This window comes from Manis javanica, chromosome 13 (genome assembly GCF_040802235.1).
Source record: "Manis javanica isolate MJ-LG chromosome 13, MJ_LKY, whole genome shotgun sequence".
NCBI lineage: Eukaryota > Metazoa > Chordata > Mammalia > Pholidota > Manidae > Manis > Manis javanica.
Window position 1 is genome coordinate 73,974,773 of NC_133168.1, and position 15,588 is coordinate 73,990,360.

Below are 15,588 nucleotides of genomic sequence, written 5' to 3' on the forward strand. Positions count from 1 at the left end.
TGCCTGAGGCCCGGCTGCAGAGCACCACCAGCAGTGTGTGCTGCCGCCCAGGGGAGTGGGGGCAAGGCTGGGCCTGTGGGTGGAGGGAGGTGTGGATTCTTCCAGCGGCCGAGGGGGTTCTCACTGGGCAGGACACTGCCCTCTGGTGAGGGTCAGGGCTGCAGTGGAGGGAGGGGAGTGCTGAGCTGTGGACACAGTCCTGCTTTCCTGCCCAAGCCCGCCTCCCTGCAGTGATGTGCCCTCCACCTGGAGACCCACTGACATCGTGTGTGGTGGTGTCTGTGCAGGTGACTAGAGACTCACACACGTACAGTGTGGGTGTGTGTACCGCGGCTGTGGGCATGGACCAAGGAGGCTGTAGGGATGGAGGCGTCTGTCTGCTCTCTGGGAGCAAGGGGGTGTCTTTCGGACGGCTGGCGTCAAGGAGACTGGATTATAGGCACCAGGATGAAGCCGTTATCTTAAGTTATGCCAATGGAGACAGTTGCCCTCCAGGTAATTCTCTATAGCAGGGAGAATTTTATGTTCCCAGTGGACATGAAATAGACCTGGCTTCCGGGGAAAACGGGGGTGGGGGGTGCTCCTGATGCTGTGAGGGCCGAGACCTTCGGTTGGACCATGGATGTCCCATCCTCACAGCTCAGGTGTGAGCGCGTGGGCCTGGAAGTGCACTCCGGCCTGTGAACTGCTGGGTGCACTGCGGGTGGGGAGCCTGGTGGGCCCGGTGTGGTTTAGGCGCCTGTGTGGGGTATCCTGTCAGGCGTCCTAGGTGATGGTGCTTGGTGAGGCACAGCTGGGTGGTGCTGGGAATCGGGGTCATGCAGGTGTTCTTCCTTCCAGAAACTGTTGAAGGCGTGCCCTGTGTGTTCCCCTTCCTGCTCAATGGGAAGAGCTATGAGGAGTGTGTTCTGGAAGGCAGGGCTGAGCTCTGGTGCGCTACCACCGCAAACTACGACCGAGACCATGAATGGGGCATCTGCAGGCACTGTGAGTGGGCAGGCTCGGCCTGGTGCGGGGCCCAGCAGCCTCCCTTCGTGGATGTCCAAGTTAACGGCAGTAATTCTGTTTCATAGAACTTCCTTGTCAGGGTTCTTCTCTATAAAGAAGGGATGTCTCTAATCATGCATGGGATGTGTAGTGTGGCTGTGTGTGCAGACCGCCCCAGAGCTGAGTTGAGCTGCACGTGCTGGGTGGTCAGCTAGGCCCACTCAGTAGTTGGAGGGACTGTGTCCACATACCTGCTTTCAGCACCAATGATGCAAATTCTTGTTCAGCAAAATTCCTGCTTGTCATGGATCTGCAGAGTGGCTAGTGAGCAATGGGAACAGTGGTGGCTGACTCGCTGACTTTGCTCAGGGGCAGGCCCAGGGCAGGGGCTGAGCTTTCATGGTGAGCAGGCTTAGCTTCCTTGCTCCCATGGCGCTTAGGGACCAGTGACATGATGGAGCCCTGCTGATGTGTGTGGCACAAACTGATGCGTGTTCCCAAGGAAAATGATGGAAATGCCTGAAAACTCACTTTGTTCCTGTGAGTGATCAGGGAGTAGAATGTATGTATTACAGAGTTATAAATGTGAACTTTGCAAGGGGCTACTATAGTTTTGGGCCTTATTATGGCAGGACCTGTCTCCTGGTCTGCCAGATGCCACTCACCTTTTTAGGTAATTATAGGTTTTTATTGTTAGTATTTTTATTTTTTGTTATCATTGATACCTTGTCAAATACTGAGTACCTGCCTGTGAGGAATTGTGATAGTATGTGGGGTTATTAAGGAGGACAGTAAGAGACACTGTGCCCAGAAGGAACAGACGAGGGAGTGGCCGGACTGGGGAGAGGGGAGCTGGGACCGCCTACCGCAGGGGGAGTGGTGGGTTTAAGGACCAGGTGAGGCGCCCCGGTGGTGGCCTGATGGTTCTCCTGTGTGCCGTCCCCAGCAAAGAGCCACCGGACGTCTACTATTATCTTTAAGTGTGATGAAGATGCTGATATTGGGAAACCTCAGGTCTACAGTGAAATTCGTGGGTGTGAGGTGACGTTTGAGTGGAAAACAAACGTAGTCTGTCCTCCAAAGAAGATGGAGTGCAAGTTCATTCAGAAGCACCGAACCTACGACCTGCGGCTGCTGTCCTCGCTCACTGGGTCCTGGTTCTCTGTCCACGAAGGAGTCTCGTGAGTACCCGTCACCACCTGGCGGCAGTGTCACCGTCAGTAAGCAGGAGCCTGGCGTGCCTGATGGTAGTGGGCTCCTGGTGTTTTGCCACAGATTCTAAAGGTAGGAGTGCCCAGAAATCTGTTGCTCCTGGTGGCCTGGCAGGTGCCTCTGTGCCCCTGGGGGAGGTCAGGTGCTGGCCTGGTGCACAGTGGGTGGTTTTGAAGGCAGAGGTGGGCAGATAGGGAGGCTTTATAACCAAAAGGAGCTGTGATTGCTGATGGCATCAGTCCTCATTTGATTCATATTTGGGAGGGGCGCTATACCCTGCTGGGTCTCTGGGATGTATGTTGATTTTCTCAGCTCTTGGGATTGGCTGCTTGGGAGCGGAGCGCCCACTCTCTGCCAGGCTGTCAGGCCTGACTCTTCATGCAGAGGGAGTGGGCGTGCCCTCAGATGAGGGGACAGCTTGCCAGGATTGGAGCGGCTGCCTGTCCCGGAGCCTCTCTGCTGAACCGCGGTGTGTCTCGGGATTTACCCCATACACCTGGCTGGCACACTCCCTCCTGCAGTCATCAACCATGCTTCTTCCTCTCTCTGTGGAAGTTGCCCTCATGGCGTGCAGAGGCGCCACGGGGCCCTTGCTTATCAGACGGCTATTCTGTCTGGAAGTAATAGAGCTGCCCCCATGGAGTGGGGGGACCGGCTTGCACCCCTCACCCACCCCTCTGTGTCGTGCTGTAGGTACTATGTAAACCTGTGTCAGAAAGTATACAAAGGCCCCCCCGGCTGCTCAGGAAGAGCCAGCATTTGCAAAAAGAGTGCGTCTGGAGTCGTCCAGGCCTTGGGGCTCGTTCACACCCAGAAGCTGGATGTCATAGGTAAGGCCTTGGGTTTCTGTTGCTGTGGTTAAAGGTGCCACAGCTGAGTTGGGAGAGCGAGGGCATCTTCGTGTGGCTGGAGGGTCAGCACTGGCTTTAGCTGAAATTTCCAGATACCATTCCCAATGACTGCTGCTCAGGCACTTCGGCAACTCGTGGAACATTACAGCAAGGACCACTTTGTCTTCCCCAAGATGACGGGTCCCAGTGTGTGTGCTTAGTGGCTCAGCGCTCTGGGGAAAGCCCTTCTACCCAGGAGGAGGTCAGAATGCTTAGGGCTCCTCTGGGTCCTTGCTCTAGCTGTGGGTTGAGTGTCTGAGACTACTTGTATGTATGCTCAGGAAAGCTGAACAGTAGTTACCTGAGGCCATGGGAAAGATGACTCGGGCAGATTTTTGTAGTGTCTTAACAATTTGGAAAATAATAGTGAAGCTCTTTTTATTGGTCTTGGAATCAGTTGTTGAGTGACAGTCTCCTTTTGTTATTTAGAGGAAGGAGGTAGGGCCTTCTTGATTTAGGAACGAGGGGTGTGTTGGGGCAGTGAAGAAAACATTCCCCACTGCCTCTTAGACTGGAGTGGGCGCCGAGTGTACCAGCTGAAGCACAGGTGACTAGGGCCACTCGAGCTGCTGGAATGGAGGAGGGGAAGCCCAGGGAGCCACTGTCACTCCTGCTGAAACTCAGACCCAGTCCCGCAGGTCGGTAGTGGCGGAGTGGAGTGGCTGACCGCCCAGCCCCCTGATTTGCCCTCCTGTGGGATTCCTAGTTATCAGGCTGTTTCCTCTCACCTCCCGACGGCTTCGGGGTGGAGGGTGGCTCCTTGCTGTGCAGTGTCTTCATTACGCGTGGATACTGATTTCTGTTCTCAGTCTCCCACAGCCAACTGAGAGAGACTAGAATGTTCGAGGCCTCACCGGATGTTTAGGTAGGCAGTAATCTGGTTCCCATCAGTCATACCAGGTGGGACCTTACTCTTTGGCCCCAAGAGGACAGCTGTCTAAGGACAACCACAGTGACCCCCACGTTTGTTTAGGGGATGTACCCACGCGGGGAGGGAGAGACAGACGGACTCTTCGCTCCAGGAATTAGCGTTTATCAGCAACCATGCTTCATATGTGGGTGATTTTCACCAGCTTCATGGGCTTGGTGTTCAAGTCCGTTCCACAGATTAGGAAAATGTTTAGTGTGTTGCCAAACTAGTGTGGGGTGGCTAATTAAGACTTGCATTTGTTGGGTTCCATACTCTGGCAGTTAAGGAATTTTTCTTTAAAACAGTGTGGAACTCTTAGAGAATTTTACACAGAAGTGAATTTGGGCAGGGCGTAGGGCCTGGGCTCACCTCTGACCTCTGACCTCTGACTGAGCAGTCCCCTGTGCCTTGGCCTGTGTCCCATGGAGAGCGCTTGGGAAGCTGGTACTGAAGCCCACACTGGTTCCTCCTCATCCCCTGCCTCAGGTGTATGTGTGTGAGCCGGGCTGCAGGGAGTATGATCTTCTGAGGACCCTACCCTGTGCCCCAGAGCTGGTCTGTCCACTGAGCTGGGCTGGGCTCAGGACATCCCAGGCAGCCACTCACAGCAGCCTGTCAGCAAAATGAGGAGGCTCAGATGAGGGCACGGGTCAGAAGAACACCTAAAATGATAGATTGTACAGAATTGTAGTGACTGATAACAGCTGCTGTTAACTGAGGTCCTGTCGTGTATGCATATTGTGTCGGGTGCTCTCCATACAGCTCTGAAGCCTGCACGCTTTGGGTGGTGTTCCTATTGTGCAGGGGAGGAGATGGGCTCAGAAGGTCAGCAGCCCAGAGTCCAGACACGGGTGAGCAGGAGGGCTGGGACTGGGACCCGGTCTCCTCTTGCTGTGCAAGTAGTGGTGCAGGCTGGCAGGCGATGACTGAGCCTGGTGGTGCTGCTAACCGAGGCAGTAAGTATGCAAAGAGCCAAACATTTGTTCTGTCCTGGCCCCTAACATAGAGTTTGACCTCTGACATTGAAGCTTTTTATACCAGCTTAGGAATAAGGTCAGTTCAATCATTTGTATATTTCAGATGACAGAGTTGTGGTTACCTATTCCAAGGGTCATCCGTGTGGGGAAAACAAGACTGCGTCCACAGTCATAGAGCTGACCTGTGCAAAGACAGTGGGCAGGCCTTCCTTCAAAAGGTGAGAGGGCTGGGTCCTCAGTGGGGAACTGGGGAGAGTGGCTGGGAGCTCCCAGGATGCCTCCCAGCTGGCTGTCACTTGGGGAGGGGGTGCGCGTGTGACTGTCTAGGGAGATGATGTTGGGGTGCTCACAATAGGGAGGAGCTGGCTGCTGACAGTCCTGTAGTGTTCAGGGCCACTGTGCATAGGAGGGGACTCCCTGGAGAAGGTGCTGGGACGCATGGTTACTAGACTAAACTGTGTAAAGTGGTATTTAACTGGCCCCTGTCTTTGAATGTCAGTAGAACCAAAGTGGTTTTGATTGGTGCCCCCCTAGGCCAGCAATTCAAGTGGCCTGTTTGGGACCCACGAGCAGGTGTGGCTGGCCTCTGGTATGCCCTGGGATTTCAGTAGAATTCTCCAGGCAGCTGCACATCTGGTGTGGGGGCGGGGTTTGACCGACAGAGGGAGCGCAAGTATACTGTTTGTGAACCAGTGATTCCTTCTGGAACCTTCTGGACTTGAATAGGAGAGATGCAGGAATTATACAAAGGTACGATCAATTTATCAGTCTAAAAAGCTTGTAAAATAAAAAATCTGGGAGTAAATTTTCGAACTTATAGGTGTTGCACAGTTTTTAAATTATTTAAAAAAAGCAAGTATCAAATGCTTGTGCTGCTATTTGCTAGATGTTATCTTCCCTATTATGACATTGAGAAAAGTAACTCAAATAGCCTTCCTAGTCCAGAGCTGCCTGCCCACCCAGGGGTGGGGTGGGGGGTGGTGGGGCAGGCTCACAAGTGGAGGACTGGGGGCCTGGGAACCCAGAAGGCACGGGTGCCCTGAAAGGCAGCCAGCTTCTTCTGAACACGTAAGGCTTTGTGCTGCAGCCGCCTGCGCCCTGAGTGGGGCTGGGTGTGACTGCGGGCTGTGCTTGCCCCCCTCCAGGTTTGACCCGGACAGCTGCACTTACTACTTCAGCTGGGACTCGCGGGCTGCCTGTGCCGTGAAGCCTCAGGAGGTGCAGATGGTGAATGGCACCTTCACAAACCCTACAAACGGCAAGAGCGTCAGCCTTGGGGATATTTATTTTAAGTAAGTGAAACATTTTCCTTTTGAGCATGGAAATGTACCCAGAATTAAACCAGCAGATCAGACCTCCCCTGAGCAGTGAGTCCTGTGTGTTTTAGTTACTGTTTCTGGGCAGTCTTTGTATTTTGCTTAAACTGAGCGGCAAGCATTACTCAACTATTAAGTTTTAACACCAAAGATGGTAAATTCTCTTAAGTGTAAAAATAAAGTCGCCCCTCCTCCCTCACTTCATGATAAGCCCAGAGATTGAAGCTGAAACCTTCTGACACAGTTTTTGATCAGGAATCTCTGGGCAAAAAAGCCAGTTTCTCGGCAGTGTCATGGAGCAGGTCTTGGGGTCTGGTGGCCGAGGCGACTGGCTGTGCCAGGTGGGCATGGGGCCAAGATGGCATTGGTGGGGAAGGCAGGGGACAAGCAGTGTCCCCAGGACCTTGACCCTGTAATAGGTAGGCTTTCTTGAAGGTCTGCCAGAGTCATGTGACTTTCCCTGTTTCTTCAGGCTGTTCAGTGCCTCTGGAGACATGAGAACAAATGGGGACAAGTACTTGTATGAAATCCAGCTTTCTTCCATCACAAGCTCCAAAAACCCAGCATGCTCTGGGGCCAACATCTGCCAGGTTAAACCGAATGATGAACGCTTCAGTAGGAAGGTTGGAACCTCTGATAAAACCAAATACTATGTTCAAGGTAATTGCTTTCCATTAATGTTCCATATTTAACTTTGTTGAAGGAAGGGCTCTAAAATTTTCATAAACAAACCCCCTCCAGGTGAAATATGATATATTTTAAAGTCTGATTCTGTGTCTTGATGTGCATTCATCAGAACAGATGGAGCACTGTGTGTAAAACCTGAGCATTTCACTGTAGGTAAACTTGACCTCAGTAAACAAAGGCACAAAAAACAAAACTTAGTCAAAACCAGAGGCTGTGGAGCTGGGAGGAGGTAGATGATAAAGCATGCTTTGATTTGGTTTTAGTCATGCTGCTTCTCTACTTTGCAACTTCAGATGTTATAGGAGGGCAAGAGATTTCATGTTTGTCAAAAGGACAAAAAGAAAGGTCAGGCACTCTTTAAAAATTTAAATGTGTTTAAGAACCATGCGACTCTGGTGTAGAAGGGCAACTGAGAGAGTCCGTGGAAGCACTGCTCCCTGGTTGGTTGGATGGAGCCTGGAGGCAGTGCATGTTGCCACATCAGGTACTGAGCATCAGGTACTGAGCAGGTCACTGCGGTTAGCCCTTGACGGGACCAGCAGAGAGCCCACCTGCTCAGCCTCGTGCACTTGCTTGATTCCATGTCATGGGGTAAGCCCCTGTGGCTCGGTTCTTTTCTAGTAATTCGAGCTGGGTGCTGGAATCACGTGGCACGTGGGCCAGCTTGGCCTCTCGCTCACCGTGCTGTCCTTGGGCCTGGCCCTGTAGAAATGCTGGATAAATGTTTGTTGACTAACTGAAGGACTGCTTTAAAGGCCTTCAGGGCTTCCTGTCATGCAGAGCAAGAAAGTGTAAGCTCTTTTGAACTCAGCCTGGAAGGTTTTAATAGACTTTAGCACACCAGTGCAGCTTAACAGTGGCTGGTCCTACAAAGGCACCCAGATCCAGCCTTCAGATATTTACAAGCTCTCACAGTCACCAGAGAGCCTTCCTACAGGCATTCCTTGTGCCGGAGCGCCTTGGCCCGCCCCACCTCCCTACCCCTCAGAACCTGCCTGTGATGTCCCATTCTCAGCAAAGCCCACCTCTCCTCCACACAGGGTCACTGCCGATCATGTGCCTGCAGCACTGGTCAGGCTCAGCCTGGCACAGGCCAGGTTGTTTCTAGTTGCCAGAGTAAGAACCATTACTTTCACAAGGCATACATCTGTAGTCCCCAAATTTCAGAGAAGGTGTGTGTGTGTGTGCACATGCATTCATGTATTTGTGGTTAGTAAACTCCCTTTTTACCTTCTTCATTCACCAGCACTAGAAGGCAGGTTTAGTTTCAAGACTGCTTTTTGCATTTCTTGATGAAATGCAGTTGACATCTCTTCATTCGAGAGGGAAAGAGCAGGAAGGTGCAGAGGCCTGCCTCTGGCTGTGGTGCAGGGCTGCCATCAGCTCCCTCCCTGGCTCTTCAGGTTGCACTCACATGCCCACTTTGTGGGATGCCTGCTCAGGTCATGCCCGACCCAGGTACAGGTGAGAACACGCAGAGCCTTCCAAGCCCAGCCTACACGGCCTGGGTCTCAGGGCCCCTCCACCTTTGCACGTGTCTGATGCACACTGAGCTCCCTGCACCCTGGCAGCATCTGGTCACGAGGAGTTGTAGAAGGTGGAGTCCACACAAGGCTCCCTGACTCTGATACCAACTACAAGTTTGGGGGCCCCCGTCAACACCCTCAGGCCCTAAAGTTGACTAGAAGGACTCAGAACTCACTGAGAGCTGTTATACATGGGTACAGTTGATTGCTGCAAAAGAATGTAGATGAAAATCAGTCAAGGGGAGGAAGCATGTATGGAGGAGGCCAGGAGGGAGCCAGGTGGTCCCCTTGTTCTCTTCCCATCTGTTTAGGATGCACCATGTTCCCACCATCAGTGTGTGACAACACACACACAGCACCATCAACCAGGAAGCTCACCCATCCCTCGGTGTCCACCCCTGCTGGGGCTCCATTGGGTAGACTTGACTGGTTGGTTGGTCGGTTGACTGGTTGGTTGGATGTTTGACTGCTAAGTTGGATGGTTGGATGCTTGGTTGCTTGGTTGGCTGATTGGCTGCTAGGTTGCCCACCTGGTTGTCTGTCCCCAGGTGGGCAGATAATCACTTCACTGGCACCCACTCCAGACCATATTGTTAGCTGAGGACAAAGCCCAGACCTCTTTTTGAGTAAGGTTCATCTGTCCTGCCCACTGACTTAAGGTGGAGGTCCTTCAAGTGGCCTGTGGATAAGAGCACACATGGAACATTTGATGAGATACCCTTATGTCTGGTTTTAAGTGTATGCAAACTTTTTCCAGACCATGAAAAGGTAAATTCAGCCTGTTATTGAAATGTCAGTGTTAATGTTGCCGTCGTTGCCTTTTTAACAGATGGCGATCTGGATGTGGTGTTTGCCTCATCCTCTAAATGTGGGAAAGACAAGACAAAGTCCGTCTCTTCCACCATCTTTTTCCACTGTGACCCTTTGGTGAAGGACGGGATTCCTGAGTTCAGCCATGAGACTGCTGACTGCCAGTACCTCTTCTCCTGGTACACTTCTGCAGTGTGTCCCCTGGGGTAAGTGCGGTGTCCTGGTGTCAGCAGGAGCTTGCTGTCACTCATTTTCCTTCTTGGGTGAACATTTACCAACTGTACCCCACCTCGTCTCTCAGACCTTAGTAGCTCAAGCATAAGTCTACTTGTGTGTTTTTCCCCGCAGTGTTTTTCATGTGGAAATATTCAAACATGCACAAAACCCAGAGGAAGTGGTGGAGGTAAACCCACGTGGCCAGCCCCAGACTTCTGCCATTGTGGGTTCCTTGCTGTAGCATCATCACTGCCCACTGCTCCCGTAGCTCCGGGCCGTGATCAGATTTACGAAGGGCTTTCTCCTTAGGTGTATTTTCTCCCTGTTTCATCTAAGTCACCGTCTTAGAGAAGGTTTTCGTTCTCTGTGTCTAAGATTTTAAGATCAGGAGAAAAATGAGTTCTTGCCATGTAATTTTTTCCTTCATCTCCCAGTAAAGGGATACTGTAGTCAGCAGAAAACAACGGTAATCACAAGGGGGGTGGGGGGGCGACTGCCGTCACATCTGTTAGATCTTAAATCAGTTTTCCTTTTACTTTCTATGGCGCTATCCTAGCCCCCCCAAAAAAGTCAGCTTTGTCTTAAATTTTCCAGGAACATAGATGTGTAAGGCAAGTCTTAACAAATTTTTAAATGTTGTTGCCATATAAACAATGTACATGATGCAATTAAGAACGAATAACACGAAATTAACTGAAGAATTAGAAATGCATTTGGAAACTAAAATACACTTGTAAATAATTCATAGCTCACAGAAGAAACCAAAAGTAGAAATCAAGACACGTAGTTGTGAATGGTGATGAACATCTCTCTGTCGGAACCCGGGGAGGCAGCTGAAGTGTTCTCGGGTGCTCTGCACTGGCTCTGGCCTGACCGGTTCCTGGCTCTGAGGGCAGAGTCTGCATGCAGGGCTCTCAGACATGTCTGTCGTGTGGTGAGGTCCCCACCTGAGCTGACATCCAAGTAGCAAATGCGTCTAAGTGGGGACTGAACACTGGGGTCCTAATGTTTTGGAACCAGCTTATTTTGCTTGAGCTGAATTTGGATTAGAAGTTTTCCTTACCTGGTTACGCTGTCGGTTGCCCTCTGACCCAATTTTGTGACTTCAGCATTTTTTTGAGTTAATCGTTAGCATCTCACCTTCGTTACCTGTGTGGCCTCTTGACCTTCCCTGTTCTCACCCTCATCACCCCGAGCAGGGCCAGTGTCGCTGTGGCCGCTCTGCCTTGGGGTGGGGAAGACCGTCTCCTAGTGAGCCATCCTGGGGTGGTGGTGGCTGTGAATGACTGGGGGCCTGAAAGGTTGGAAATTCAGTTGTTACACAGCGTGGTTCTCTGAGCAGAAAGGGAAGGCAGGCAGGGTGTTTCTAATTGTATACTAATTCTTTTCACTACTTCCTTGAATGTTGGTGCCATGGAAATACACTGCTTTTTCCCACATGTGGGTGGAAATTGTGAAATCTCAGCTGCTGATTAGCCCTGCCTTCTGGGACTGAATGGCCTGGCCTGGATGGAGACAGCTTCCTGGGGTACCAGCCATGCCCAGCGGAGTCCTGTGGGTTCCCCTTAGCCCCGTGAAGCACTGAGGCTGTGTCCTGAGATGAGAGGTTGGGAGGCAGATGCTGGGGTACATTAATGGTGGGAGTGTAATGCATCCCGCTTCCATGGGGAGAAGACAATGGAAGCACATATTTCCCTCTTGGATGTCCCCATTGCCTGGGCTGTGGTCACTGTTTCTCCCCAGGGAAGGGAGTGGTAGTCTGGGAGTGGAGCTTGCCTAGCTTGTCCTCACAGCGTTTGCTTAAGAAGAGCCCCGCGGTGGGGAGCTAGAACCGAGGAGGCTGCCTTCCCCAAGTCCTTAATGACCGTCGTGCAGCTCGAGACAGCACCTTGCGGTATTCCTACCTTAGTCTCATTACTGGATCAGTGCATCTGTGTCTGACGGGTCTTGTTTTCTGGTGTGGGGTTTGCATAGTAGAGCCACTCCCTGAGCTGCGGGCCGTGGTGGCACGCCACTGAGGGACCTACGAGTGACCTGTCTTCCTTGCAGGGTGGACCCCAACAGCGGTGCAGGAGATGACCAGCAGGAGCACAGGGGGCTCTCAGAGAGAAGCCAGGCTGTCGGGGCCATCCTCAGCCTGCTGCTGGTGGCGCTCACCGGCTGCCTGCTGACCCTGCTGCTCTACAAAAAGGAAAGAAGGTAAGGAGAGGGAGGCGGGTGGGCTGCAAGGCCACGGTTCAACCTGGACTCTTGGGCTCTTTTTTTTTTTTTTAAGCCCACCAGCTGCCAGAGTCCTGAAATTCTAAGTTAAAACTATGAAAGTGGTGTCCAAAGCAGGCTTTGTAAATGTCTGCATTCTGTGCCCAGGGGTCCTGTCTGGCCAGAGCTGTGGTGCCTGCCCCAGACAGGCGAGCCAGGCCCCAGGCCTACGGTGGGCGCTCTGTGAGCACTCGGCCTGGCCCTCCTGCTTTTAGGGCATCGGCCTCTGATGTGCCCAAAGATGGACAAAAGGTTAAACACTGTTCATGGGCAGCCTTCCTTCTGATCAGCTGATCGCTCTGCCCTCTGCTCCCCTCCCCTCTCCCTCTGATGGGAGAGTGAGCATCTGTTAGGCGTCTGCTGCATGCCGGGTTCGACACCATCCCCTTGGCTCCCCTTTTCTGGGTGCAAGGGCTTGACAGTCATCCAAAGGGCTGGACAGGCAGTTGTCTGGTGAGGGAGGCACAGGAGCCCTGAGTGTGGTCAGATCGGCTGGGGGCAGAGGGTCAGGGCAGCTCTGGGGCTCCCTGCTGCCCATCATCTGTCAGACAAGCTGCGGGCAAAGGAGAGCGGGGAGGGAGCCACCCCCCGCCCAGGTGCAGCCTTTGGCCAGCAGGGCTGGGGAGCAGCTCCCCTGGGCCAGTCATTTGGATGTATGAGCTCAGTGCTGCCCTGGGGTAGTGGGCGTGTGTGGTCCTGTCACACTCACATGTGAAGAAGCGGCAGCACAGTGTTAGGTAACTTGCTCCAGCCCTTGCCAGACCACTAAGAGGCAGAACAGGATTTGAATCTGCTTCTGATTCCAAAGTGTTCTGTCTACGGAGCTGGTTTATAGCCTGCTGTGGGGGATTTGTTGAACCCGTGCCATGGATGGGGTGTGCTTATGGGGCGTGCAGCCTTCCCTGGTAGCTGGCCCTCAGGGCCGGGGTAGCTGGCTGGGTGGGACTCCTGCCCGGCTGGTCCCACCCTTGAGTAACTGCAGTCTTCCTACAGGGAAACGGTGATGAGTAAGCTGACCAATTGCTGCCGAAGAAGTGCCGGTGTGTCCTACAAATACTCAAAGGTAACTGCCTGCCCCCCACGCACAGTGCCAGCTGTCAGTGTTACAGTGTTGTCAGTGGCGCTAAGAAACGTCATTACAGCCAATTTAAACTAGTAAAGGGAAGCACATCTCCCATCACTTTCAACCTGGGAACACTTTCTTCCTTTCCAAGTTAATCTCATTATGGTTGCAACTGGTTTCCTTGGAGCGTTTCATATCTTGGTTACTTCCGATTTTTGGCTATTAAAAAAAGTGACAATGAAAATGTTTGTACTTGGATGATTTCCTTCAGATTAATTTCCAAAAAGAAGCATTATTTGGGCCAAAGGACATAAATACGCTCATGGCTCTTGACGTGCACTGCCACACTGCTCTTGTACAAGGCTCATCTCAGGCCCATCCCCAGCCAGCCCTGTGGCTCCTGTCCTGCCTGGCCCCTCCCGGCCACCTGAGGCCATCTGGCTCCAGATGGGAGGTGGGGGAGCCTGTCTCCCAGCCCCGGCCCTCCTGCCGCTGTCTGCCTCCGTCGAGTCTGGGCAGGAACCAGCAGTTGGCAGTCTCACCCTGGGGGCCCTGCCACCGGGACCGCGGTGGCTGCTGTGGCAGGGAGGAGAGGTCTGATGGACTCGTGGGCTCTGCTTTGTCTCTGTCAGGTGTGCAAGGAGGACGAGGTGGATGAGAATGAAACTGAGTGGCTGATGGAAGAGATTCAGCTGCCGAGCCCGAACCCTGGAAAAGAAGGACAGGAAAACGGCCACATTACCACAAAGTCTGTGAAAGCCGAAGCCCTCACATCTCTGCACGGGGATGACCAGGACAGTGAGGATGAGGTCCTGACCATCCCGGAGGTGAAAGTTCACTCAGGCAGGGGGACCGGGGTGGATGGCGCACACCCCACGAGAACCCCACAGAGGAAGACGCTGCGGGCGAGAGCGGATGACAGGGTGGGGCTGGTGATGGGGGCAAAGACCAGGAGAGGGCAGCCCAGGTCTGCACAGCCCAAGGCGGGGGCCCCAGGCAGCCTGGAGTCCTTCCACGACGACAGCGACGAGGACCTTTTACACGTCTGAACTCCTGGTGCCTACACGGGGGTGTGGGTCCGTGGCACAGCCGGGCACCTCTAACCAAATAAGACTTCGACTTGATGCTTCTATCGTTTTTGCCTTTAATGAAAACTGTTTCAAAAGGGAAGAGTTTTTGTGATGAGGGAGAGGGCGAGGAGGTCAGGTGCCGCTCATCTGTGATTGTTTACAGTCGCTGGAATGGGGCACCACTCAGTCGCCAGAGGGCAATGCCGGGGGCCCTGGGTTTTGTCCCCAGTTCTCACTTAAAAGCATGGCTGCTGTGCCCTCATCACATGCGCTCGAGCCAGTTGCGTCTCGGAACAGAGGGCTCTATTTGAGAAAAACCCTTGCTGCTTTAGGTCCTGTAGGGTATTGACCATTATATTTTAGCATTTAATTCTGTCCTCCTATTTATTGACTTTGAAAATTACTCAGGTTTGTGAAAAAGGAAAAGAAAAACCCAACAGTTTTTTCCTGCCGGCAGGGGTAAAGTACTGGTTCATCCACTGTCAGAGGGGAAGCTGTCGGTGTGCTAGGATGGTTTCGTAGGAGGTTTTGAACTGGTCAACCATGTATCCCCTAGGTTGGAATACTCCATTCTGTCTCTTTTCCTTTTTGCTTCCCAATTTTTAAGGGAACATACACGTGCACGCTCACACGTGCGCAGGGCTCCCTGAGTGCCAAGGCTTTGGAGGGTCTCCTGTTCGCTGCCTTTGTTTAGTAACAGCTGCAGCTTTTTCCATGACATCTTCAGTCCTAGGGGCACAGAGCACATTTATCAGTATTTCTTTGGCCTGCTGGTGAATTCAGAAACCCTCCCAAAGATTATTTTGTGTATGTGTGAGAGAATGGAATTGAGATGTCAGAGAAAATAACTTTTCCAGATTTGGGGTATAGGTCTCACCTCTTCAGGTTCTCATGATACACCTTTACTGTGCTTATTTTTTTTAAGAAAAAAAGCATTTATCAACCATTCGGACCTATAAGAAGCCTTAATTTGCACAGTGATTGACTTGCGGAAATTGCATGAAAGCCAGTGGGCCGGAGTCTCGCCCTCTGGCACTGCACGTGAGAGTCCTGCTCTGGGGACAGCCGTGGTTGGACCTTGCAGGGCTGCGGGATGGGGGTGGGGGCAGGACCCTGTCCTTCCTAGGCTGTTGAAGTGTTCAATGAATGAATTTTCTTGCATTACAGAATTGTACATAGACCTAGTGGTGTTCAAATACTGAAAAGCAAACCAACCACCTTACAAAATTTCTTGGTTTGTGCTCAGTTTGGCTGGCTTATTTGATTTCAACATGAGTGTATTTTTAAAAATTGTTATCTGCCCTCATTTTTTCCAATCAAATTTACTGTAAAGTATTCAACAATTTCAATAAAAGATAAATTATTACTTGGGCGTTAACTGCTTATCCCCCTGATGCTGAGAAGTTAGAAGCTTGTTGCCAAGGCTTGGCACTGCACGTGCGTCCCTCCTGTGAGGTCACAGAAGATGTTTGCATTTGCGTTTCCCCTGCACGGTCCTCGCCAGCGTCCGTGAGCAGCACCGGGTGCTCCCTCCGGAGGGCTTGCTCTGGAGCCGCGCAGCCCCCTCTCAGCTTCATCTAGATCTGAGTTCTCTCCTCTTCCCGACCAAGCAGACCTCAGGGTGTTCCGTGTATCAAAGCAAGCACCAGAGAGCACAGATGCTGA

The 15,588-nt window shown here is 52.3% G+C and overlaps 1 protein-coding gene across 2 annotated transcripts in view; it reads left to right on the plus strand.

The window, feature by feature from the left end:
• Window positions 1-15,289, plus strand: part of IGF2R (insulin like growth factor 2 receptor) — a 100,014-nt gene extending 84,725 nt beyond the window's left edge. For both annotated transcript variants that reach the window (XM_073219859.1, XM_073219860.1), the window contains 11 exons: window positions 288-495; window positions 841-987; window positions 1,934-2,168; window positions 2,893-3,029; window positions 5,080-5,194; window positions 6,122-6,268; window positions 6,765-6,952; window positions 9,335-9,521; window positions 11,581-11,730; window positions 12,784-12,853; window positions 13,486-15,289. In XM_073219859.1, coding sequence (XP_073075960.1) covers window positions 288-495; window positions 841-987; window positions 1,934-2,168; window positions 2,893-3,029; window positions 5,080-5,194; window positions 6,122-6,268; window positions 6,765-6,952; window positions 9,335-9,521; window positions 11,581-11,730; window positions 12,784-12,853; window positions 13,486-13,902 — 2,001 coding nt within the window. In that variant the 3' untranslated portion in view covers window positions 13,903-15,289. The remainder of the gene's footprint in view (window positions 1-287; window positions 496-840; window positions 988-1,933; window positions 2,169-2,892; window positions 3,030-5,079; window positions 5,195-6,121; window positions 6,269-6,764; window positions 6,953-9,334; window positions 9,522-11,580; window positions 11,731-12,783; window positions 12,854-13,485) is intronic.
• Window positions 15,290-15,588: the final 299 nt, after the last annotated feature.